A 25,993-nucleotide genomic window follows, 5' to 3' on the forward strand; every position below is an offset into this window, starting at 1 on the left:
TGCAATGATCAAGGGAAACTTCATATAGGAGATGTCTCTTGAATTGAGCCCTGAGGATAAGAAGGTTTTTGTTGGTGGTGGTGGTAGTCTTTTCTTTTCTTCTTTTCCTTTCTTTTCCTTTCCTTTCCTTTCCTTTCCTTTCCTTTCCTTTCCTTTCATTTCCTTTCTTTTCCAAGATGGAGTCTTGCTCTATTGCCCAGGCTGGAGCGCAGTGGCAAGATCTCGGCTCACTGCAACCTTCACCTCTCAAGTTCAAGTGATTCTCCTGCCTCAGCCTCCCAAGTAGCTGGGATTACAGGCACACGCCACCATGCCAGGCTAATTTTTGTATTTTTAGTAGAGATGGGGTTTCATCATGTTGGCCAGGCTGGTCTCAAACTTCTGACCTTGTGATCCGCCCACCTCGGCCTCCCAAAGTGCTGGGATTATAGGCATGAGTGGTCATGCCCAGCCAGAAGTTTGTTTTTTTTTTTTTTTAAGAGTTTGCAAAGAAGGAAGTGGGCATTTCAGGTCATGGAATGGGAGAAGAAACCAGCATGAGCAGACCCATGGGTAGCAATGCAAGAGACATACTCTAGACTTACTAGAGGAGCAAGAGCAGGACTTGGCTGCACCTGCAGCTGAGGGTTAGCAGGAATTAGGAGATAGCAGTAGAATAGGGCTAGACTGAAAAGACCTTTAATGCCAAGTTAGGAGATTTACATTTTATCCACAAAATCCAAATCCTCCTTTAATAACGAGATGTCATTACAAGTTTTTGAGCAAGAGTGGCATGGCTGACCTGGTGTTCTGGGAAGGAACTGTGTGGGAATGGCATGCAGGACTTACCTAGGGTGGGAAAGGCACAAAGCAGCATGGGGCTGTGGCAGCCAGAGGTAAAGGGACATTTCTGGGAAAGATTTGACAGGACAACACCTTCCTTGGATGGATGAATGAATAACAGAAACAGGGAACCAGGAGAAAGACCGAGTTTCACAGGGAGAGAAGATGTGTCATGTATGAGGCACGTTGAGCTTGTACTGATGGTGAGACGTCCAGTCAACAGTACCTACTGGCCAGTGAGAAACGTGGGACCAGGGTTCAGGAGGAAACTGGGGCCGGAAATCAGCATTTGGAAGGCGCCAGGGTGGAAGCGGTGGCTCACTCCATGAGTGCTATTTCGCTTACATGTATGATCAGACAGCTGTGCTTTCTAAGATCATATTCAGCTGTGTCCCCCACAAAATTTACTCTTGTGCTGAAGGTACAAGACCACATCACTGTTGAATGATTTGAAGCTACAGCACCATTGTCCCATCGCTGCTCCCAACCTCAAACCCTCATTTCTGTTAACACTGCTTAAAGACCATTCAAACTGGAGACACTTAGCTACTTAGCCCCTCAGAAAATTCAGCCAGTGGACAAACACCCAACCGCCTGCCCTCCTGCTTCTCATCTGCTTCCGAAGCTGTCTTGGCTTCAACTCTCATTTCACCCCCCTATTGGATGAAGCAGAGCTAATTTCTTTTTCTTTTACCTTTCAAGTATAAGATCATCCCCACCCCGGGTACCCACCCCCTGCTGGTCTTGGTGAACCCCAAGAGTGGAGGGAGACAAGGAGAAAGGTACGTTCTCTTCTGTTTCAAAGTGGAGCAACTAGAGCAACACGACTCAGGCCCTTTCTCCCCTTGGCAGTAACACAGCAGGCTGTGGAGACAAGCAGACTCAAATCCCAACACTGCCACCTGCCACTTTATGACCTGGCCCAAGTGACTTAAAGTCCCCAGGCCTCAGTTTCTCCCTCTGTAAAATGGAGATAATTATCATTCCTCCTCTCACAGGTGAGAATAGACACGGCGATTAGCCCACAGCCTGCCACATAAGCCATTATTAAGACCACCAGGGTTACACCACGCTCTAAGATGCCTGTGCCTTTCTAGCCTCTCAGATCTCTTGATTTAAGAGATGATGGGGGTCCCATTGATTAGGGCCTCCTGTGCTACCATCACCCATTAAAGCCAGGGCATCCACCTCATCAGTCTGCTAAAATGCCCAGTTCAGTGGTGGCTAGAAATTGCTAAACAGCACAGGAGGACAGAGAGAATGGTTAAAGCAGCTCTGTCTCCCAATTCCGGGATCATTAACAGAGGGCACTGTGATCTGGAATCCAGGTTAAAAAATAATAATTAGTAGAGTTAAAGCAAGAACTATGAGGACCCCCACCCCCGTCCAAGGGGCAGGACACCCCTCCTGAACTGACCTGACTCCGAGCTGGAGCCAGGAAAGCAGGCCTGGGTGCAGTCAGGGCCTCTCAGCCGCCCCCTGCCCAACGCCACCTCCTGCATTTCCTCCTGATCCCAGGACTGCAGGGGGCCTCTCCCTGGGGAGGAGGGGGGTCCTGTGATGCTTTTGTATAGTCTGCAGAGGGCAGAATCACACTGCCTAGACCATACAGAACATTTGGGGAAAGGTCTCTGTGGAGGATAAAGCTTTAGAATGAAAGTTCTGTTCTCTGGGTTTCTCTGCCCTGTTCTCTTTGTAAGGAGTGATGCTTCTGGGCTTAGGAGCTAGGTTGGTAGTGCAGCCTTGAACCGCGGCTGATAACACGGGGATGCCAGGTGGAGCCTGGACGCCAGGGTCAGCAGGCGGTGCCTTCCCCTCCAGGGATGAGGATGAACCCTCATCCCTGCCACCGGTGGGCTCCAGAGGTGTTTGCCCTAATGTGACTTCTCACGATGACATATTCCTTCTCTGTCTCTCTCTCTCCCTCCTTTTCTTTTTTTTTTTCCATAGAATTCTTCGGAAATTCCACTATCTGCTCAACCCCAAACAAGTTTTCAACCTGGACAATGGGGGGCCTACTCCAGGGTATGGAGATCACAATCTTTACCTCTTATTTCTCCCCGTCCCTTTTAATCTCCAATGAAGATGCCTCTTTTGTCACCTTTTTTATCTTTCGTCTCTCAACTTGTCCCTTCCTGCCATTTTACTCCCTGTCTCTGCTTTTCCTCACGTCCTACTCTGATTCCTGGAGATATTCGGGATGCCCAGGAAGGCTAACTCTGTTTGAGAAGTGGCCTCCTGTAGCTTGTCCTAGAAAAAGTTGTTGATTTTATAAGAGGAGGTAACCGCACACACCATTCATTTGATTGACAGGAGGAACAGGCTGGTAAATTATTTTAACTTATTTGCAAGGTTCTGTTAGCTGGTGTCTTCATACTGAATCATCAGAGAAAGTTTTCTTATCATTGTCAGTCAGCAGTTTGGAAATCTAGACAGTGACTCAGAGCTCTGCCTTGGTGTTCCACTGTGGGGGCATTTTAGGATCAAGACAATTACTTGTTCAATGGAATCACTTTTGTTTTCTAAATCATTCGATTTTGAGATGTTTTGCTCCTCCTGCCACTTACTCATTGGTTATTCTCTGCTTGTTAGCATGGGGTTGAAAAGAGGCCCGGTGGGAGGCGTGGTCCCTGTGTCCGCGGCTAATGGTGAGCTGCAGGTCCCCGTGATGCGGCCCCTCCAGCACCTGGGCTAGAAGGCAGGGAAAGCCTGGGCTTCCTCCCAGTCCGGGCCAGTGCTCGAGAGCCCTCTGCTGGCCGGCCCCGGACCCGGGGCTGTCTGCATACTCTGGGCTGGGCTTGCCCAGCACACAGCCACTTTGTCCAACCTCCAACCGGGATTTCTACTCCGGGTTCAGCAAGACCCCTCGGAGAGGTTGGAGTAAGGACTCTGAAAAGAGAATTTGACCCTGTTTTTGGTTGGCTGACACCAAAGCTATTATTTGTGGCAGCGGTAGTACAAGGCCCAGTTAAAAAGAGAAAGAAAACCTAAGTACAGATTCAGTACTCCTGCCATGATTTGCCTGTAAAACTAATTTCAGAACAGAGCCCACCTCTGTATACCACTGCAGTTGCCCTCACAGTCACCATGATTGCCATCACTGCTGAACAGCACAGCCTTGTGACGGAGCAGCCCCCACAGACACCTTTACCAGCCCACTGCCAAAACTTGCAGACCGTCCTCCAGCTTAACCTCAAGTATTCTAAATTGTTTTCATCTGAGATGACGAGCCAAGCAGCTACTTCCAGGGCTGATGCGCCCTGAGGGTCTCTCATGCGCCTGTCACTCTGTAATCAGACAGGTTGCCTAGCTGGAGGGAGCCTCTGTTCAGACGTCCTGTTGGAGAGCAGAGTTCTGCAAGAGAAGTGGAAGAGAAGGAATGTTAATTTGCCTACACATGCATCAGTGACTCTGAAAGCTCCAGGGCTCTTCTCAGACCACCAGGCTGGGCAGATTGGAAATATCGACCTTCGGCTTCCCAAGTCCCACCCCCAAGGTGTCCGCAGGTCACATTCGTTCTGAAGCAGAGGTTCTTAACTTTCTTGTGCCAGGAACCCCTTTGGCAGTCTGGTGAAGCATACAGACACCCTCTTAGAATATTTCTTAATGCATAAAATGAAATAATAAAAGGTAACCAGGGAAACCGTATCAAAAAATAGTTATCAAAACAGTAAAACAAATTAGTGATATGAGAATATAGGAGCTTCACCAACACATTAAATAAGAAGACCCAGACGCGGGTCTAATAACTACCGTAAATTCTGAGCAGTGATGAGCATGACGGTGCTATGAGACATCTGCCACAACCGTGATGAAACACTAACATGCCTGTGATTTTCACCGTTGACAAAGTCATGGCTATCGTTCAGACTGCTGTGGTTTGTTGCCTACATGCTGAATGGAAGGAAATACTACTAATTTCAGTTTGAGCTTAGGGAAAATAAGAATGTAATATTTTCTCCTCCAAGTCCATGGCCCTCTGAATCCAATCCACACAACACTTGGAGGTTCGTGGACCCCAGGTTGAGCACCTTGCTCTCCAGGGTTAAAGCTCCTGAGAAGAGAAGGGCATCACTCCACTCACTGTGGCCCACAGGAGAGTGAAGTGAAGATCCAGCAAATTCGGTACATCTCACTTACCAGGGCGGATGTCAGGACAGAGTAGGCCGGAGAGCCCGAGAGGAGTGAAAACATTGGGGGCTATTTGTATTGACGCCAAAATGTACAAACTCTGGACTCCTCGGCATAGCTAGTAGAGAATTTCTAGAGAACTGTTTTCCATTTGTGTTGAATGTTGAGTCAGATTCTCCTTGTACAAGGATGGGCCCCTTGGCCTTGGCTCCACGTTCAAGGCACTGCATAGTAACTTCTGGTTTCAGAACATTGAGTGACCCTTTCAACCGCAAAAGGAACTGAGGTCTTAACCTACTCCTGGGGAACAGGGGAGACTCTGACTCAACGTGTATCAATGTCAACTGCAACCTAGTAACAAGTCCATTTTGGCCTTTCTTCTTCCCAGGTTGAACTTTTTCCATGATACTCCAGACTTCCGTGTTTTGGCCTGTGGTGGAGATGGGACAGTTGGCTGGATTTTGGATTGCATTGGTAAGCATGGGCTGAGAGGGCCTTTGCTGCTTGTTTATAGTAAGCATATTTACAATTAGCAGAAGGCAATAAAAAAGAAAGGGACATGGAGCCATGTCTGTTCTTCCTTGTATCTTCCTCTGGACCAAGACTTGACTAAATATTTGCTTTGGCAAAAAAAAAAAAAAGAAAGAAAAGAAAAAGGCCGGGCACGGTGGCTCAAGCCTGTAATCCCAGCACTTTGGGAGGCCGAAACGGGTGGATCACGAGGTCAGGAGATCGAGACCATCCTGGCTAACACGGTGAAACCCCGTCTCTACTAAAAAATACAAAAAACTAGCCGGGCGAGGTGGCAGGGGCCTGTAGTCCCAGCTACTCGGGAGGCTGAGGCAGGAGAATGGCGTGAACCCGGGAGGTGGAGCTTGCAGTGAGCTGAGATCCGGCCACTGCACTCCAGCCTGGGCCACAGAGCTAGACTCCATCTCAAAAAAAAAAAAAAAAAAAAAAAATTTGCTTTCGGTGGAAAAAAAAAAATAAAGAAATAAGACAATGAAATGATTCCCTCTAATACAGAGGTAACAGTTTAGTTTCAGGCCTTCCCTGTAAAGCAGATCTGTCATGGCTGGCGTTTGGGCAGTGGCAGGACAGGCCAGATTTGGGAGGTGGGAGGACAGGAGTGGAATTCTGGGCAGATCCTTTGGGGTGGGTAAAGGCAAGAGAACTAAGCATAGATCATAGCCTGGGACAAATCACCTTGAGATGAACACCCGGAGCCTGAGTCCAGAAAGTGCATCTGGAAAGTACAAATCAGTGCAAGCAAAGAAGGACCACACTGAGCTGTGTCTTCTACAGTACACCTAGATAACAAGGCCCAGGCTGGAAGGCTGGTAGCCTGAGTTCTACCTAGCTCTACCTGGATCTGTGGGTCCTCGGACACATCAGCCCCAGTAAGTGATGGAAACTGACTGAAATTTTGGGATGGAAGCAGAGTCAAGATCTAACCCTAGAGAACCCAGACAAACACTGCAAAGTGTAATACAGGTACAAGAAAGCGGCTGGGGGAGCACCAGGGAGAACAGTCATCAAAGTCAGAGACTGGGCCCTGAGCGATGAGCCCTGGGCTTTCCATTCTTCATTCCACAAATGCCGCCTGCGCCCCACGATTACTCAAGCTCTCCCCAAGGCACTGGAGATACAGCAAGAAATGAACAAAAAATTCCACTTTCATGGAGCGTACCACGTAGAAGAAAGAGACAGGCAATGAACAATTAAATAAGTGAGACATAGTATGTCAGGAGGTGTTTAAAATACAGCAGGGAAGGGGCACAGGGAGCTCAAGGCAGCAATCTAACACCTTACAGAGAAGATAACATTTGCGTGGAGATCTGGAGGAGGGGTGAGCCACATGGATACCTGAGGAAGGGCAGTCCAGGCAGAAGGAACAGCAAAGACAAAGGCCCTGCAGTAGGAGCAGGCCCGGCTGCTGGAGGCAGGTCAGCATGGCCAGAGCAAAGTGGATTCAAGAAAAGCTACAGAGGATGAAGCAGAGGTGATGAGGGGCCAGGTGACTAGGACATATAGGGCATTCTATGGAATATGGCTTTTATACTGGGAGGGTCCCATGACATTGGATGGTTTTTAGCAAAGGAAGAACATGACAGATTAAGAGAAGAGGGCAGAAGCGGGGAGATCGGTTAGTAGGCCACTGCAGCAATCTAAGAGAGGGATGTCCAGGGCTTAGACTACAGTAGAAACAGAGGGGTGGTGAGAAGTGGCCAGCTTCTGGATATCTTTAGAAGGTAAAGGCAATACGATTTGCTGACAGACTGGATATGGGAGATGAGAGGAAGAGGGGAGTCAAGGATAAGCCAGGACTAGACCGTGAGCAGGGCAGAGAAAGCTGTGCCTCCAGGGGTTGTAAGTAGACCACCTAGCTGGGTGAGAAGGCTGCAGGACTGTACACCTGCCGCCCGCCACTCCCCCGGGCACTTTGGTTGCCATGGACACAGCCCTGCCAAGCAGCCACCCACGCTCTCCTGTCACCTTGGGCTCTGGAGCTGTTTGTGGGAGGAGGGAGGAGTCCTCTGGGAGCCAAGGAAGGAAAAGCTGATCCGCAGAGGGGGGATGGCTGCAGTACCGGACTACTCACACAGCTCCCTCCCCACCATGAAGGAGAAAGTAGGCTTTGGCAGAGAGCTTTATGCAATTCATCCGCAGAGGACACAGGTGACAGAAGCTGCTCAAAACAGAAAGAAGGAAGATCACAGAAGGAGGAAGAAATATTAGGTTTTTTTCACAGGTTAGTGACCCAAAGAGAAAAAAAGCAGAAGTAAAAGGGATAACTGTGTAAGATACTCATCCTTTCACTCTCATTTAAGCACTTGTTCAGTGCTCTCCAGTGCCCCTCCATGGTCCTCTCTCTGATCTGTTCTCTCCCTACACCCATAGCAATCTTTCCTGCATGTCACTGGGTGCATGGTGTGTGTAAAGCACACCAGTGACTTCCATTATTCTTAGAATAAAGACAAAACCCTTGAAGTAATCTACAGGGCCCTGGGTGACCCAGCTGCTGCACACCCTTCCAGCCTTATTTCTACCTCCATCCCTCTCCATCTGGACTCAGGTCCCGGCCGCTCTCTCAGACCCTTGGGCGTTCCAGTCTCCCTTGCACCTCAGGGCCTTCGCACAAGTTGGCCACGCTGTTTGCAGTGCTGCCCCAGCCTTCACTCAGTCAGCTTCCACTTCAGATCTCAGCTGACATGTGGCTTCCTCAGGGGAGCCTCCCCTGACACACCCACCAGCCTCAGCCACCTTCTTATAGGACAGTGCTCCTCTCTTTTCCAACGTGAATGTGAAATGATGCATTGTCTCCATGGATTCCTCTTTAATATCTGTCTGTCCCACTGGACAGTAAGTAAGCACCATGAGAATCTGAGCCGTGGCTTTTTTGCCCACTCTCAGAGCTGAAGCACCTAACACTGCATCTGCATATAGCAGACTTCAGTAGATATGTGTGAAGATGATGTGAGAATAAGACCCAGCCTCCCTCAGGGAGGTTACAATACATTCAGGGAACAAACAAGGAGATAACTACAAGAGAGTACAATGAGATCATTTCTGGTGCTAAGGAAATATTCTGACGAGGCACCAGGTCCAGGCTGGGGCAACTAGGGAGGGCCTCCCAAAGGCAGCTTCTGAGCTGAGCCACAGAGAGCTTTGTGCTTTAAGGAAGTGAAAACACTTGAGAATGGTTGACATGTTGTGTGGGAGGCAGGATGTGCAGAAGGGTGAGGCTAGGGAGAAAGGCAGAGCCTGGTTCCTGGGCCTACTGTGGCAGGCTATGGGGCCATGGGGAGCCACACAGCCGCATCCCAGAAATGAAAGCAGTGAGCCAATTCAAGGGACTGTGGTTCGTGGACTGCCCTTCTTGGTGAAAGCATGGGCAACACACTAGGAGGGTGGAACTGGAGGCGGAGAGAGCCAAGAGGAGGCTGTTGCAGCGATACCAGTGGGAAGGAATCATACCTGCACTCAGGCATCACCATGGGGATACAGAGAAGAGATTTCTTGGAGATCTGTTAAGGAGACAGCACATAGAATGTGATATGTGAATGGATGTGTGAGGGAAAAGGAAAAACCCAGGGTGGCATACAGGTTTCTAGCCTCAACACCATAAGGACAGCTGACCCGCCAAGTTGGGGACACAGAAGAAGGGGCAGACACAGGAAACAAGAGCCTTCTAGGCAAAGGGAGCAGGCTGTGCAAAGGCAGGGAGGCGGTGCTCCGATCACGTGTTCTGAGGACAATGAGAGAGGCCATTGCATTGCTCTGCTCTCTATCTCAAGCCTTCCAGTGGCCATCTCAGTCCTGGGTCTCGCCTGTACTCAGCCATTTCTGACATAGGTCAGACAACCTGGAGGACCTATGAGCTCCAGTTTGCCAGGGCAGCCCTAGCTTGAGCCTCCCCTGCTGATCCCTGCATCTATCCCAACCCCACAATCACATTGCTCACATCCAGGGGCACCATGAGTGCTGAGGTCTCATGGAAATACCCACCCAACCCCAAAACTGATGGGTGCCTGTGCCCCCTTCAGCTCTCCCAGCCTAGACAATGTGCCGCAGTAGATCTGAAGCCAGATGAAAACATGTACTGTTGTGCTTTCTCTGATGGTTCTATCTGATGTCCTTCACAACTATCAGAAGAGGAATGATTAGGAATCTGTGTCATTGCAATCCTGAGAGGTGTGGAAGTGAGAAACTGGTGTGGGGGCCAAATAACACCTGGAGGTTTTGTTTGTTTAGCTAATGTTAGTTTTAACTTTTAAACTCGAATAGTGAAAAGTTGAAGGTGAGCATCTTCAGCTTGTCCAATGTCCCACTATTCCCTAGTGTCCTAGCCCCACCTGTTTTACTAATCTGTGTACCTGCCTAGCCCCTGAAGAGAGGAGGGGAATGGACTCAGAGCCATAGAGATCTGGGCTTGGATCCTGGCTCTGGAATTACTTTCCCTCTTTCCCATTGAAGTATTGACCAGGCCTAGCTCCTGCAATCAGACGAGATTGAGTGTGTTCAGGGTAGAATGGTTGTGGACTACTTTCCCTCTCTCAGTCTCAGTTTCTTCAGCTACTTGAAGGAGGATAATACCTTGCAAGGTTAGCCTGAGGAATAAATGGAGTAAGTGCTGATTATCATTAAGGATTAAAAACATGCAACTTAATGTTTTGGGGTGTATGCTCTCACCCCAAAGGACAGATTTAGGATGAAATTTGAATAAACATGTGCAAGTTGCAGGGATACAGATTTAGCTGAATATAAAACACAAATGGACAGATTTGACTCAATTAGTGGTGGTTAACATGCTGCAGATGGGATAGATGGCTTTAGGAAGTAGTGTGTTTCCCATCAGGGTGGTATTCAAACAAAGAATGCTATGGAGGGGTTCAAGCATCAGATCGGGGATAAAAAGACAACTTAAACATTCTATGGTCCCATGGCATGTGGTTCTCTGTTCCTCTGTGTGTCTTGCAGATAAGGCCAACTTTGCAAAGCATCCACCAGTGGCTGTCCTGCCTCTTGGAACAGGAAATGACCTTGCCCGCTGTCTCCGCTGGGGAGGAGGTGAGTTTGCATGCTGGTGGTGCTACCCTGGGAACAGGTGTTCCTGTTGACAGAGATGCTCTACAGAGCCAAGCTGAACTTACGCTTTGGTGGATCACATTCCGCAGCGTAATACTCAACTCTGCAGTCATGTCAAGCCCATGACCCTTTCTCTGCCCTCCATCCCATGCTGAATCTAGAAGAAAAGCCCCTCTTCGAGGCTCTGGGAGTTTTTGCTCCCTCACCCCCATGTTTAATATCATCCTGAAACCATCAACTTAGAGCCTGCTTTCCCCAGTAGAAAGCAATCAACTCTAGAGTAAAGACAAAGTCTCATCTGTCCCATCCCCAGAGTCCCATCCGAGAAGATGCTCACTTAGATGTTTTCTGTGTGAAATTCCCCCTCCCACAAATGGCTGATCTTCTGAATAAGGACTAAAACTGAGGACCAAAATGCTCCATCTCCAGTTACTTAGTGTCACTAGAAGCATTCAGATTATCCTAAGCCCCATGGCCATGGGCCTTCATTTTGAAATTTCCCTAAGAAGAAACACAGAGTGGTGACCAGTTTATAAGGCAAGGGGCAGAGAACTTTGCAAACTGCAGTAGCCCCCATGGAGTTGGGCATGCGCCAGAAAGTGGAGAAGTTCAGCTCAACACATGGAGCAGACAGATCAGGCTGCCAGCCAGGAAAAGGGTGGGAACTCCAGATGGCTGATAATTCAGAGAATGAGTCAAGACCAGGCAGTGCAATGGTCAGTGTTCAATGATCGGCCATGCTTGGTGGGCAGTGTCAGAGCAAGCAGGACCCAGGCCTAGGGGCCATCTTAAAATTCTGCCTGCCACACTATCCATCTCCTACATGACCCAGTCTCCTACATGACATCTGCTGTTCTCCCATGCAGAGACTCCCAGCCATCCAGCCCACCGCTTCTCCAGGGTTTGCTTCAGCTACACAAGCCTGCAACCTTTAGCCAGCACCCACTCCCTGCCCTGCCCCCAGCATCTTAGTATTTTCAATTGTCCTCCCCTTCTCTGTGGTTCAGGGAACATTAGTGTCTCCAGCCCACAGACACAGTGGGGAGTCCCCTAGTCACAGATGCCCTGGGCTTACCTCCCCTGACAACTACCTGTGCATTAGCAAGAACACTGCCTTTCTACTGGGGTGGCAAATGCAGTGCTGTCCTCCACAGGTTATGAAGGGGGCAGCTTGACAAAAATCCTGAAGGACATTGAGCAGAGCCCCTTGGTGATGCTGGACCGCTGGCATCTGGAAGTCATCCCCAGAGAGGAAGTGGAAAACGGGGACCAGGTCCCATACAGCATCATGAACAACTATTTCTCCATTGGTGTGGTGAGTTGGTCAAGCATCACCTTTCTACATGGAAGAGAAATGCCCAGGAAGGGTTCCAGCCTTCTGTTGTCCCCTCTGGGTCCCTAGTGTCTACCTGTCTTACCTGTCCCCAGCCCTGACTTGGGTCCAAGCATTCTGAAACTTGGCCTGAGTGTGGACACCCTGATTGCACCCTGCTTTATTCCCCATCTCTTGTTTAGGGAGGAAGTTCTTTCCTCTGTCATTTTAACTAACACAGGAAAAGACTGAAAATTTTTCAAAAGACATATTTACTCCTTCTGTAATTTGTAGCAGTCATGGAAAAGCAACACCAAGAAATAACCAGGGGAAAAGATTGGTAGGAAACTCTCACATGAGCTTCAGGATCTGGGAATTCTGATCCTCAAAGGAGAACCTTGTGGTCCCAAGGTACCTTGGCTGGCTTAGCACTCAGATTTCCTTCTCTCCTATTCTCTCTTCTCTCAACCCATTCCACTCCCTCCATGTGCTTCATAAACCTCTAGGGGCGTCTCCTCCCAACTGACCCCTTAGGCTGAATGTCATGAGCCTCCTTGATGCTCCCACAGCCCTTATGCTTACCCCATTCATGCACACTCTGCATTAGATTGAAGGAATTGGTTTAATGTACTTATATGGTACCCCCTACCCCCATGCACACACATACACTCCTGCAGCACAAGGACAGCACTCTGTTCCTTTTTCATCCACTAGCCCCAGCACATCTAGTGTAGCTCAGCTTCTGGTCCAAAGAGGATTGGGGTGGGCACTGCTTCCCATGCTGCTATGAACAGGATGGGAATGGGAGGGGAGAGATCAATCATTTCTATAAATGAAGCTGGGGGTTGGGAGGGGGTGGGGTGCAACAAAGAAATTTACTTTCTTCAAGAATGACAGAATTGGCCAGGCGCGGTGGCTCACACCTGTAATCCCAACACTTTGGGAGGCTGAGGGGGGCAGATCACCTGAGGTCAGGAGTTCAAGACCAGCCTGGCCAACATGGTGAAACCCCATCTCTACTAAACATACAAAAATTAGCTAAGCATGGTGGTGGGCGCCTGTAATCCCAGCTACTTGGGAGGCTGAGGCAGGAGAACTGCTTGAACCTGGAAGGTGGAGGTTGCAGTGAGCTGAGATCACGCCATTGAACTCCAGCCTGGGTGACAGAGCCAGACTCTGTCTCAAAAAAAAAAAAAAAAAAAGACAGAATTATTGAACTATTTATTCTTTTTTTCAACAAATATTTATCAAATTTTTTTCCCTAAACTTTTATTTTAAGTTCAGGGGTACATGTGCAGGATGTGCAGGTCTGTTATGTGGGTAAACGTGTGCCATGGTGGTTTGTTGCACAGATCATCCCATCACCTAGGTACTAAGCCCAGCATCCACTAGCTGTTCTTCCTGATGCTTGCCCTCCCGCCACATCCCCACAGGCCCCAGTGTGTGTTGTTTTCCCCCTTGTGTCCATGTGTTCTCATCGTTCAGCTCCCACTTATAAGTAAGAACAGACGCTAGCATTTATTGAGTACCTGTGTGCTCTCTGCAGTGCTAGGCTGTACATAGTCCAGTCCTCACAGTAGTCCTGCAGGTATCATTATCCCGCTCATCTCACTCTACAGATGAGGTTTCAGGACCCTTGACTCGCATGGCAGTGCCTTGCTCTGGAGCCAGGTTCTCTCTGCTCTGTTCCCCTGTCTTTGGAGTTGTGCTGCCTAGTTTCACATGCGTATAAAACAGACCAATTCTCTGCCCCAGACTCTGTGATACCTGCACTCCTCAACCTTGCTCAGCTGTGTTTCTTTTGAAATTTTGGTATTTTAATTTTTTTAAAAAGGAAAAAGGAGGAGAAATGATAGGTGGCTTGAGGGGATAGCAAGTTTAAGTGAAAGGTGGTTTTGTTTGGTTTTGTTTTGTTTTTGAGACAAAAGTCTCACTCTGTCACCCAGGCTGGAGTGCAATGGCACGATCTCAGCTCACTGCAACCTCCGCCTCTAGGGTTCAAGCAATTCTACTGCCTCAGGAGTTGGGGATACAAGCATGCACCACCACACCCAGCTAATTTTTGTATTTTTAGTAGAGACGGGTTTTCACCATATTGGCCAGGCTGGTCTCAAACTCCCGACCTCAAACGATCCACCTGCCTCAGCCTCGCAAAGTGCTGGGATTACAAGCGTGAGCCACCGTGCCCAACCTAGGTTTTACTTTTTTAATAAGAAGGCTAAATAGAGAACCATGGGAGAAGAAAGGATTAAAAATAATAATACCTTATATTTACAGAAGGATTTAAAATTTACCATATTCACAGATGTTTTCTGAAGGGCATTATTATCTCTATTTTATGAGTTAAGAAAACAGAGACTCAGATTAAGGGATTTGCCTTCATTTTCTGACTCCTAATCCAGTGCTCTTTTTCTGTTACTAAAGCAGAAGAGGGAAGCACTGCTGAGCCCATGATGAGGTTCTGAGAGGGTAGAGGTGGTGGACTGGGAGCAAGTGCCCCAATCTGATTCATCCCACTGGATCCCCGGCCTCAGCTGAGCAGCAGCTTTCCCTAGACCTCTTCCAGGTGCCCCTCCAGTGACCCATGCATATGCCCTCCCTCCTCTTGCTGCTCAAAGGCCCCTCTCCTTTTTGGACTGGCTGCTGAGGTTCCACTTCCCCCAGCAGGAACATATGCAGCCTTCAGCTCCTGCAAATTAGATGTGACTGACAGGTCCGGGGTTCTGGAGCGTGGGCTTCCCATCACTACAGTTAAAAAAAACTCATGTCTTTTACCTGTAGTAACCAGAACATAACTTGCTAACATTTATTGAGTACCTACTGCACACCAGACATAGTTTCCCTGCCAGTGGATGCAGGCATTATCCATTTGTGTTTTGTAAGAAGGAACCATAGCTTAGAGAGGTACAGAAACAAGTTCAGGCTGGTGAGTGGCAGAGCTTGGAATCATAATAGTTGAGCTCTCAAGCCAACTGAGCTGTGGACCACTGAGCTTTGTGCCTCTTTGAAGCCCCCCTCCATCTTCATGTTGCCAAATGTAACATGGTTTGAGAGAGGGGAATCTCAAAATTTAGTTGTGGTGGCTCACCACCACCTCTTATCAGAAATGTAAATTCCACCCCCGCAACAGATGCTGATTCGTATTCCAACTCAGTAGGTCTGGGTGAGGTCCGGCAACTGGCATTTTTAACAAGCCCCTGAGATCATTCTGATGCAGATGGTCCTGACCAAGTTCTCAGGGAGCGAAGACAACCTACTAGAGCAGAGAAGAATGGTCAAAGGAAGTGGCTCCTCGCTGGCACGGAAGCCGGAACTGAAATAAATGGAGAGGGAAGCAGGGAAGGAGGGGAGAACTAGCCCCTCTAAGCAATGGGCTGGAAGCCAGAGCTGAGGAGCAAGACTGGCAGAGCTGCCTGGGAACTTCTAGACAGCAGGTTACAGCACAGCTGCCTGCAGAAGCTTCAGCCCCACCTCTTCCCTTTATAACACACCCTGCTCTGGCTGACAAAAACATGGTTCCCGACACCTCCGTGTCTCAACACAGTGCCCTATAATAAGATGGTCCTCCTTAGTATCTGCTGACCAAATGGATTAACACATGAAGAGGAATGGACAGTCTTCCCTCAACTAAATAGCCAAGCCCTAAACCTAAGAACGAAACTATTCAGTAATCATGGTTTTAATTTATTCTAGCAAAAAGGTAGGAAAAAAGGAAGGAAAGAAGGAAGGAAGGAAGGAAGGAAGGAAGGAAGGAAGGAAGGAAGGAAGGAAGGAAGGGAGGTAAGAAGGGAGGTAAGAAAGAAGGAAGGCCTGCTGGCTGGCTAATTAATTGTCCCCAAGGAAAGGCATATAAACAGATTCTCCATCACTCTCAGTGGTCAAGATAATTTACCTACCCTGGGCTGACTTATAATAACCCAATCTATTCATCTTTCCAATTATGAACAACTTCACAATATCTTTCTCTTGATTTTTTTCATACACCTTTAGCTTATCCATGTTTAATATCATATTGCAGAAGAATGAGAAACCAGGGCTGTTCTCATCTCATTGGTGTGCCCTTGGCTTTCTCTCAATAAAATGTTTGCAGGGTTTGTATGCTCGCTCTTTAAAAGTTGAAAAGAGAAATTCTTGAGAAAACAAGTAACCAACACGCAACCCTAACAGAGTCTGGGGCTGACATTTGCAGAAGGTCTTGCTCCCTATTTGACTTCCCAAACTTTGTAAGAGAAGTAGGTGTGTAAACCAAGGAAGTTTTACTTCCTTATGGTGATCAAATAGAGGCGGACTCCACTGGCAAAGAGAGCCTTGCAAGGTCTTTGCCTCTTTTGAAGGACCTAGAATATCTTATGATATCAAATGTCTGTTGCTTTGTATTTATAAAGATGATGACAATGACCCCTGACACAGTGCCCCTGGGTGCTGTGGATAGAATTTTCTCTGGTGAGTTTACTGGGACCCCTTGATGCAAATAGAACCCACTTAATAGATAAGGCAATAAATAAGGCAGGGTCTCCTGGCCTCTCCAAGGAGTGACTGTGCTCTCATTGCTTCGAGAGCCCCATCCACACATCAGATTCTCAACAGTAAGAAGCTAAGATAGTTGGCCTTATCAGTCCTTCTAACTGATAATATCTACTGGCAGGAGATTTTAAACACAGTCATTCAGGATGCCACTTCCTCTGACTTCTCTAGCCTGCTCCTCCCTGTTCTTTATTTTTGGATTAGCAGAAAATGTCAGGATGGCCAGGTATCAGTGACAGGAAGTTTGAGACTACAAAATAATTCCCAAGGTATGTGTAACTCTGAACTCCTCACAAGCTCTGCTTTCATGAGCCTTAACAGGACGGGTGAACAGCTAATCCCTTGATTCAGTGAAAACTATTTCTGATGCTAGGGGAGCCCAGGGGCCAAGGAGAGGCCACAGTGGTTGCACTGACCCACACACCGTTTTCCACTTTGCAGATCATTCCTAGCTATCACTAGACAAGCTTCTCACCATGATAAGCATCCTACACATATGGAATTTCTCAACAAGACATAATTTTTCCTGTAGATTCATGGATTCTGCCGGCACCAAGTTCTTATTTGTCACCTGTGAGAGCCATGAAGATACTAATACAGTGGGACTCCCCAGAGGGACACGGACAAGGGTCTACACCCTTTTCCATTCCCCAATCTCCCATAATTTTCAGACCAACCCAAATTCAAATAATCTGTCTTATGGTCTCCTTTCCATCTTTTTATCTCCATAAATTGCCAAAGTGATTAGACCTGCATTATCCAATATAATAGCCATCAGCCACATGTGCTATGACGTACTTGAAATGGGGCTTGTCTTAATTAAGATGTCAAGTGAGCTGTAAGTATAAAATACACAATACATTTCAAAAATGTGATATAAAAAATTTAATGTCTCAATAATGTTTCTATTGATTCCATGTGATAATATTCAGGGCTTATTGGGTTAATGAAAATATACTGTTAAAATTAATTTCAGGCCGGGCATGGTGACTCACACCTGTAAACCCAGCATTTTGGGAGGCTGAGGCGGGTGGATCACCTGAGGTCAGGAGTTTGAGACCAGCCTTGCCAATGTGGTGAAACCCCATCTGTACTAAAAGTACGAAAATTAGCCGGGCATGGTGGCGGGCGCCAGTAATCCCAGCTCCTCAGGAGGCTGAGGCAGGAGAATCACTTGAACCCAGGAGGCAGAGCGTGCAGTGAGCTGAGATCATGCCACTGCACTCCAGCCTGGGCAGTGGAGTGAGACTCCATCTCAAAAAAATAAAAAATTTTAAAAATTTTTAAAAATTAACTTCATCTTTTTTTTTTTTAACTTTTTTATGTGGCTACTAGAAAATGTTAAGTTACATTTACATATGTAGCTTACTCTATATTTCTATTGAATAGCACTGGCCTAGACATTCCAATATCTCAGAGTCCTAATGACTGCTGCATGTACTTGGAAGGGGCCCAAATTTCTTTGTCCACCCATGTGCTTGGAGTTGTAGTTCAGGAAAGAGGCCCTATGTCCATACCTTCCACCGTCTCCTCTTCACTCCACACCTGAAAGAAGGCCTCAGATAGTAAGGCTGTGAGAAATGCTATCATCACTTCCGTGGATTTGTAATTCCCATCTCCCGCCTTCAGAACAGAAGTCTCACTTTGCCTTAATTATCATCAAGAAAGGGTTTATATCTTAATAACCAAGAAAGGGTTTGAACCATTGTAGCCCTGGTTTCCCAAATTTAAATGAAGTCACTACTGATTGTAAATATGCTCAGCTTCTATGCCTGACATAGAAGCTCAAGAGAGTGAAAGTGAATCTCGACTCTCTTTTTAATCCCCAGGTAGAGAAACGTGTTCAGAGTCTTTACCATCATAGCCTTTTTAAGACTTAGAAAAGGAGCTGCTCTACTCTCCCTTGCTACTTTGTGTATTTGCCAAGGGATTACACTGTCAAATTAGGGACCACGTGCTTCACTAATAATGTTTTAAAGGCTGGTCTTTGTGAAAAGCAGCTTTGCAAAACCTAGTTATGGAAAAACCAAGGACAGCCAGAACTCTACGGAAGGAGGGGGCCTGTACATGTATCCCAGAGAATAAAAGAGCTGGGAGTCAGTCAGCAGTATTGGGGGTTGGGGATAGTGAAGTACAAATTGTGCCAGGCAACATGTGATTGCTTTTTTCTTCCCTCCCCCCCTTTTTTTTCCTGACAGAAGAAAATTAGTGCTTCAAAGGAATAGAAGTAGATGGAATATTTTCTTGAATTTTAGAGAAGTATTTGACAAATGTCATATGAATTTTATTAGGGTGTTCACCGAAATTTGCTGAGAGAGTGGGAGGTGGGCACAGTCTGGGAGCATGAAGTGCTGCTGCCCAGGGAAGTGGTGCAGGATGGACAGGCCTTGGGAACAGAGGCCTCCCTGGGGTCTTCACATCTCACCTGTGCACCCACGGGGATGCCTCTCTAAGACCTTAAACTCTTAATATATCTTAAACTAAAAAATAAATCAGCCAGGCATGGTGGCTAACGCCTGTAATCTCAGCACTTTGGGAGGCCAAGGTGGGCGGATCACCTGAAGCCAGGAGTTTAAGACCAGCCTGGCCAACACGGTGAAACACTGTCTCTACTAAAAATACAAAAAAAATTAGCCAAACATAGTGACAGGCGCCTGTAATCCCAGCTACTCAGGAGGCTGAGGCGGAAGAATCTCTTGAACCCGAGAGGCAAAAGTTGCAGTGAGCCAAGATTGTGCCACTGAACTCCAGCTTGGGCGACAGAGTGAGACTCTATCTCAAAAAAAAAAAAAAAAAAAAAAGCTGAAGTTTAAATTTTAAACTCTCAGAACATCATTTTAGCATAGAACTATACCTCTTGATGCTTAAAAATACACACAGAGGCTGGGTGCAGTGGCTCACATTTATAGTCCCAGTACTTTGGGAGGCCGAGGCAGGGAAGATCACCTGAGGTTCAAGACCAGCCTGGCCAACATGGTGAAGCCCTGCCTCTACTAAAAATACAAAAATTAGCTGGGTGTGGTTGTGGGCACCTGCAATCCCAGCTACTCAGGAGGCTGAGCCAGAAGAATTGTGAGGCAAAGGTTGCAGTGAGACGAGAACGCGCCACTGCACTCCAGCCTGGGTGACAAGAGTGAAACTCTATCTCAAAAAAAAATTTAAAAATTAAAAAAATTTTAAAAAACCACACACACAGAAATTTTCATATAAGAAACAGAATTAATATGCATTTGATGAAAATTCACTGCATGGAATTTCTGGTGTCTTGTAGCCATGTATTCCAGTAAATGGATTTCTATATTTTTCGTTGCAAAACAAATCTAGTCAGCTCCCTGATTTCTGTGTCACCCCCCTTCTCCAGTCCAATTAGCCTGTTTATTTCTGAAACCCAGCACCTGCACCCAAAGTGCCAGCATGGGGCGTGAGCGGTGAAGGGGTGTTACACATTCTTCTGCTAGAAAATGAGACCAGTGTCAAGGGTGGAAGATCGAGTTTGAGGAGGAAAGATGAGTTCTGTTTCAGGTTTGAGGCTTACAGTTGGCTCTAGAGATTGACACTTTGAAGCTATCACCATTCAGATGCTGGTAACAGCCACAAGAACTCATGAGATGGCCACAGTGTGGAGTGGGGGCTGCAGGTAGAACCCAGGGTTAGGAAGTTGTGGTCAGAGGATGGAGAGCCCAGGAGCACAGTGTCATGACAGCCATCCTAACTGTGAGTGCTGGAGTGCAGGGGGGCGCTAGTGTGGCAAAGGGATGTGCTCATAGGAGGGCAGTGTCCACACGATGTAGTAATGACTCTTACTGGTCTTGGAGAGAGTCCTTCGAGTGAAGTGATCAAGAAGCAGAAGCCAGAGTTTAGTTTTCTTTTGTTATCTATTAAGCATGTTATCCAATGCCACTAATTATTTCTATTGGTGTGGATGGTTAGGACTTAATATCTAATAGCATCTACCAATGTCAGGTTTCTAGTTTTGACAATATTCTATAGTTATATAAAATGTTATTATTGAGGGAAGCTGAGTGAAAGGGACCTAGGAACTCCATGCTATTTTTGGAACTTATCGTGAGTCAAAATATTCCAAAGTAAAAACTATTTTAAAAAGAATTATTATCGAAATTCATTTCCAGAGACTCATGCTCAGCCCTAGACACAGGGTCCTGTGCTCACAGATTCTCAGTCTCCCCAAAGGGCAAAAGCTTTCCCCTCCACTCACCCCTGAACTATCTGTTCTCAGCGGGTCTGGGCTAGAGTGAAATAGCAAGGACTCCAGAGTCTACTGGCATAGGCTGTAAGAGTATTGATGATGCTAGCTCATCCCCTTGGAGGCAGTGTTGAGCCTCTATTGGTGCCACGGATGTGACCTGGAGCCCCACCATGCGATAGAGTCCCAGGGTTGGCATGACTCAGCGAGGGCATGTGTGTTTCCCTTCCCTCCACACTGCACTGTCATGACCACTCACCAAGGATCTGCTTTGTCTCTTTCACTTTCAGGACGCTTCCATTGCACACAGATTCCACGTGATGAGAGAGAAACACCCTGAAAAATTCAACAGCAGGTAAGTTACAGGCCCGGCTGCACTGCCACCCACCCAGTGTGGCCCTGGCGGAACAGAGCCCTTTCACCTGCTCTCCGGAAATGTTCCCAGCCAGGGCCTCCAGGGACTTGGCCTTCCTGCCACATTGCCGGAAGGAGGGTTTCCATTTCCAAGAAAAAAAAATTTCAGAAACTTGGCACAGGCTAACTGCCTGTCCTCTCCCAAAAGATCTGTGCAAAGGGAGGGGCTGGGAAGCAGGAGGTGGGTATGAAGGGCCTGCTTTTGCAGGGGAGGAGGTGGGAGGGTATCTGCCCTTGGCTAACTGGAACCCCCCCCCCGAGTCTCTTCTGCTTCCTAGTAGAGTGCTTCCAACCCCAGCCCCTCATGATTCTTTTGTGGAAGAATGGGGAGGCTGGAAGAGACCCTAGCTTCTGTCGGGCTCAAATGGGAGGAGGTGGCAGCTCCAGGGCTTGGACCAGGAGGACCAGAAGGGTGTCTCCTTTGCCTTCTGCAGAGGGCAGCAGCAGAGGGCAGCAGCAGAGAGGTACCTGCAAAGGCCGGAGACCCGGAACCCACTAAGTCCCAGCCTCAGCCTAGGCACTCTGTGAACTTGCCAAGTTAGGTTCAGAAATGAAAGGAAAGAGGAAACGAGGTCATTTGCAAACGAAAGCAAACCCTTCTTCCTTGTAGGAGAAAATTTGCCAGAACTGAGTTGTGACTGACATATAGCTACCCTTTTCTCCCTCCTTCCTTCTTTCTCTCTTTCTTCTCATTGGTTAATTTTCATTCTTTCTTTCTTTTTCTTTGCTGTACTATTTCAAGATGACCACTATTTCAACACCGTTCCCACCCCAGCCCTAGGTAGGTGGGGAGGAGCATAGATAATGATTTGGACGTTGTCTTTGAACCTGGAGATGTTGACTTTTGTTTAGCCCACAGAATTGTCTTTATTTATTTATTTATTTATTTATTTATTTATTTATTTTATTTTATTTTATTTTATTTTTTATCTATGAGACAGAATCTCATTCTGTCACCCAGGCCAGAGTGCAGTGGCACAATCTTGTCTCACTGCACCCTCCTCCTCCCGGGTTCAAGCCTTTCTCCTGCCTCAGCCTCCTGAGTAGCTGGGACTACAGGCGTGCGCCATCATGCCCGGCTAACTTTTGTATTTTTAGTAGAGATGGGGTTTCACTATGTTGGCCAGGCTGGTCTCAAACCCCTGACCTCAAGTGACCTGTCCTCCTCGGCCTCCCAAAGTGCTGGGATTACAAGCGAGAATTGTCTTTAAAAGAGAGGTTAGAGCGTTCACTGAAGATATTCATTTAAAGCCCAGTACCCATCATTTTCAGCACTTGCCATTTTCACTCCTACTCTTTGTCCTGACCCCACAGCCTGAGAAGTCAACCAATAAGAAGGAGGTCTTTTAGAGGTCAGATACTGAACACTGCAGCTTCAGGAAGAGTGATCTGTGGGATCTGATAGTAGCTGAATGAACCTTTTAGGAAGTGCATCCTATTACAGCGTCTTCTTGCTCTCACACACACAGACTCTACACACTCACTAGTTCACTCACTAGGAACACGTGTACTTCCAGCCCCTGACACTGTAGTCACAAACGTACAGTTCAGGTGATCTCCTCTGACAGTCTTTTGCACTCCCAGATACACACAAACCACTTTTTTCAAAAGTGCTCCTCTTCAACCCATTCCTCAGACTTTTAAAGTCCTCTTTCCACACAAGTACCATTTTTTTTTTTTTTTCCCCCGTGGCATCTCACTCTGTTGCTCAGCCTGGAGTGCAGTGGGGCAATCTCGGCTCACTGCAACCTCCACCTCCTGAGTCAAGTGATTCTCCCGTCTCAGTCTCCCAAGTAGCTGGGATTACAGGCGCCCGCTACCACACCCGGCTGATTTTTGTATTTTTAGTAGAGACAGGGTTTCACTATCTTGGCCAGGCTGGTCTTGAACTCCTGACCTCAAGTGATCTGCCCACCTCAGGCTCCCAAAGTGCTGGAATTACAGACTTGAGCCACCGCACCCGGTCTCACACAAGTATCCTTATACGTACTCATGCACATGTACCATACACTTGTGAAAGCCATGGGGCTCTGTTCATTCATTCATCCATTCATTCAACAGATCTTTTGAAAACATAATGCACACCAGGCACTGTTGTACAGGCGTTTTGGACAGACCCATGTAGGGGACTCACAGCCCGGTGCTGGAAACAGGCTGGAAAGCAGATGTGCAGAATGGTTTGTGTTAAGGGATGTGACTAGAAGTGACCTATGGGAGCAAAAACCAAGGACATGAAACGTGGCATGGAGGATTTTCCAGTGACAGAGATGCCTGAACCAAGACACAGAAAAAAAGGAGGGCAACACAGGGAGAAGGAAGCAAATGTACAAAAAGATACGAAGGAGTGAGAGGGTACAGTACTGTGGAAGAGCAAGATATTCAGTGTGATCAGTTGTATGGTCTCGGCAGGGGAAAGAAACCAAACCTCTGTAATTCCCAGAAAGCAAGGAAGCAGAGGGAGGGAGAAATTTCTCCATATGCCAAAAATCAATAGTCAGGCCAACATATGACATAAATAGAGCAATCATCCATCACCCACATGATTAAGTACAATTAGAAAGACACATCAGTCAGGAAAAAAAAAAAAAAGATTGTAGTGTGAATTTTAATGCAAAGTATGAACAAATTCACTGTGATCTGTAGAACTGTTTTTCCTTCTCCCTTCCGAGATCCCATAAACAACACTACTCTTTGAGGGTAGGTTCTCACCTCACTCTTCACCTGATTGAGGTCAAGGTAGCATGGGTGACATGGTGACAGGCACACGGATTTGCACGTAAACCTGTGTGCTTGCCTAACAGGGCTTAAGACAGAAGGGCTGAAGTAGCACCTATTTCACAAGGTCACCAAATGCTTCCTATGAGGAACTTTGCATACATACTGCTTCTACCCTGCCTATTCGCCCGTGTCTAAAATACCCAGGAGTGCCCAATTTGTCCACTGAGAGGCAGGCAAGCAGCCATTTCCTTCAGGCTTCCTTATTTAGCATTGGAGATGGTTTTAAATAGGCAGGTGGTTGTTGCCATGGTTACCCCATTACACCAGCGGCTAAACTTAGGAAGGGCCGCAAGGGATAGGAAGAAAGCTTGATACCCAGGATTTGGAAATGTAAACGGTATTATCAAACAAGGCTTATTTTACTCAGCTTAACTTAGGTTCTCCAAAGAGTAGTTACTGCTTGGCTGGCAATTCTTTGCCATTACTGCCCAGGTTTGGACTCAGGGATAACCTTGAGGTTAAATCTTGGGAGTTGTCATTGCTGTGTTTTGTTCTGTTTTGTTTTGTTTTCAGCATGGGAGAGTGACTAGTCAGGGCTAGAACTTACCAGGAAACTGGAATCATTCACATTGCTGATTCGCTTTTCTTGGCTATTCTAAGAAGAATTCTTAATCTGGGACCCAAGGGCTTCAGGGGTTTTGAGAACACCTTGAAATTGTACTAAGGTATTGAATGTATTTTTCTGCAGAGAATGTCCATAACTCTCAGAAGATTCTTAAAGGAACCTATACTCCCCAAATGTTTAAAAGTCACAGGTCTGAGGACTCTTTGAATCCTAAGAGGCATCAAATTATGACTCAAATGTTGGGGTTTCAGGAAATTCTTCCTCCATGGCCTCTCTATATAGGTTGTTGCCAGGGAGGATAGTAGATTCCAGAAAACCAAGTTATGTTCCCTGATGGAATAGTTTCATTAATGGAGCAAGAACCAGAACCGAGGAGGCAGGAATATGAGCCATGTGTGATGGACAAAAAAGAAAAGGCCTTTCAGGACAGAGATGGGGTTATTTCTTGCCCTGTCTACCTCCTAGTTATCGATAGGCTAATTATTAATTGCTAATTGAGGAGCAATTAATGTTAGGGAGATTATCATCTCACTGTTGGCATAAAGAACAAAAGAGAAATTCGATTCAACTGAGATTCTGAAGTGTTTGAAAGTGATCTGGAATAAAGGGCACATAAGACATGGCCCCTGCCTTCAAAGAACTCATAGTCTAGCAAAAGAAAAGGAAAAACAGTGCTCAAATATTTTTTACAAAATTATTTTAACATACAAGGTGGTTACATTTCACAGGTGATACAGTATACAGGAAGTTGTATAATATATAAGAACTTATTAATGGTCATATCCCAAACATCATTTGCAAATGAATTGTTTTCTTTTTGGGGGGTATTTTTGGTCGTGTTTTTTTTCTTTCTTTCTTTTAGAAAGAGTCATTCTGTTGCCCAGGCTGGAGTGCAGTGGTGTGATCTTGGCTCAATGCAAACTTTGCCTCTCGGGTTCAGGTGATTTTCCTACCACAGCCTCCCAAGTAGGTGGAATTAAAGGCATGCACCACCATGCCTGGCTAATTTTTTTTCATATTTTTAGTAAAGATGGGGTTTCACCATGTTGGCAAGCCTGGTCTTGAACTCCTGACCTCAAGTGATTTACCTGCCTTGGCCTCCCAAAGTGCTGGGATTACAGGCGTGAGCCACCACTCCTGGCCAAATTGGTTGTGTTAAGTGTAGCAATATTGTTAAAGGGAAACCTGACTAAGAACTGTTTCATTTTTTAGCTCCTCCTAAATGCCAAGTGGTGAACTAGGGTCTTAAATACATTAAATTACTTAAATCACAAAACAACCTTACAAGATAAACATTAGCATTCCCATTTACAGATAAAGGAACTGACGCTGGAAGAAACCAAGTCAACTAACAAAAGTCATATATTTTTTAGGCAGTGGGGCTAATTTAATTTCTGACCTAGCTCTTCACTGCTGAGTTCAAGCTCTGTTTCCTGCAACTGCTATCTCCCATGGATTTCATTGAGCAAGCACTGATGTATACCAGACACTCTGATAAGTACTTTATACATCATCCCACTCATTGCTCACAATAACATGCAAGGGTAAGTGCCACTGTCCCCATATCAGAAATGAAGGAACTGAGGCTAAGGAGGATGGAGTTATCGTTGGCATCATCTGCCTTTATGGATTGTCTCTATGGGAAAATGCCTGC

At 46.8% G+C, this 25,993-nt stretch overlaps 1 protein-coding gene across 12 annotated transcripts in view; it reads left to right on the top strand.

The window, feature by feature from the left end:
* Window positions 1-25,993, top strand: part of DGKG (diacylglycerol kinase gamma) — a 215,063-nt gene that overhangs the window by 98,679 nt on the left and 90,391 nt on the right. For 10 of the 12 annotated variants that reach the window (XR_002725462.1, XM_023187581.1, XM_023187580.2 and 7 more), the window contains 6 exons: window positions 1,525-1,604; window positions 2,773-2,847; window positions 5,342-5,427; window positions 10,435-10,524; window positions 11,697-11,857; window positions 20,873-20,937. Coding sequence is in view for 11 of the 12 variants with exons in the window: in XM_023187581.1 (XP_023043349.1) it covers window positions 1,525-1,604; window positions 2,773-2,847; window positions 5,342-5,427; window positions 10,435-10,524; window positions 11,697-11,857; window positions 20,873-20,937 (557 nt within the window). In the remaining variant the exon portion in view is untranslated. The remainder of the gene's footprint in view (window positions 1-1,524; window positions 1,605-2,772; window positions 2,848-5,341; window positions 5,428-10,434; window positions 10,525-11,696; window positions 11,858-20,872; window positions 20,938-25,993) is intronic. The other 2 variants (XM_023187584.1, XM_023187582.2) reach the window with 1 other exon arrangement.

Source organism: Piliocolobus tephrosceles, chromosome 2, assembly GCF_002776525.5.
Source record: "Piliocolobus tephrosceles isolate RC106 chromosome 2, ASM277652v3, whole genome shotgun sequence".
NCBI lineage: Eukaryota > Metazoa > Chordata > Mammalia > Primates > Cercopithecidae > Piliocolobus > Piliocolobus tephrosceles.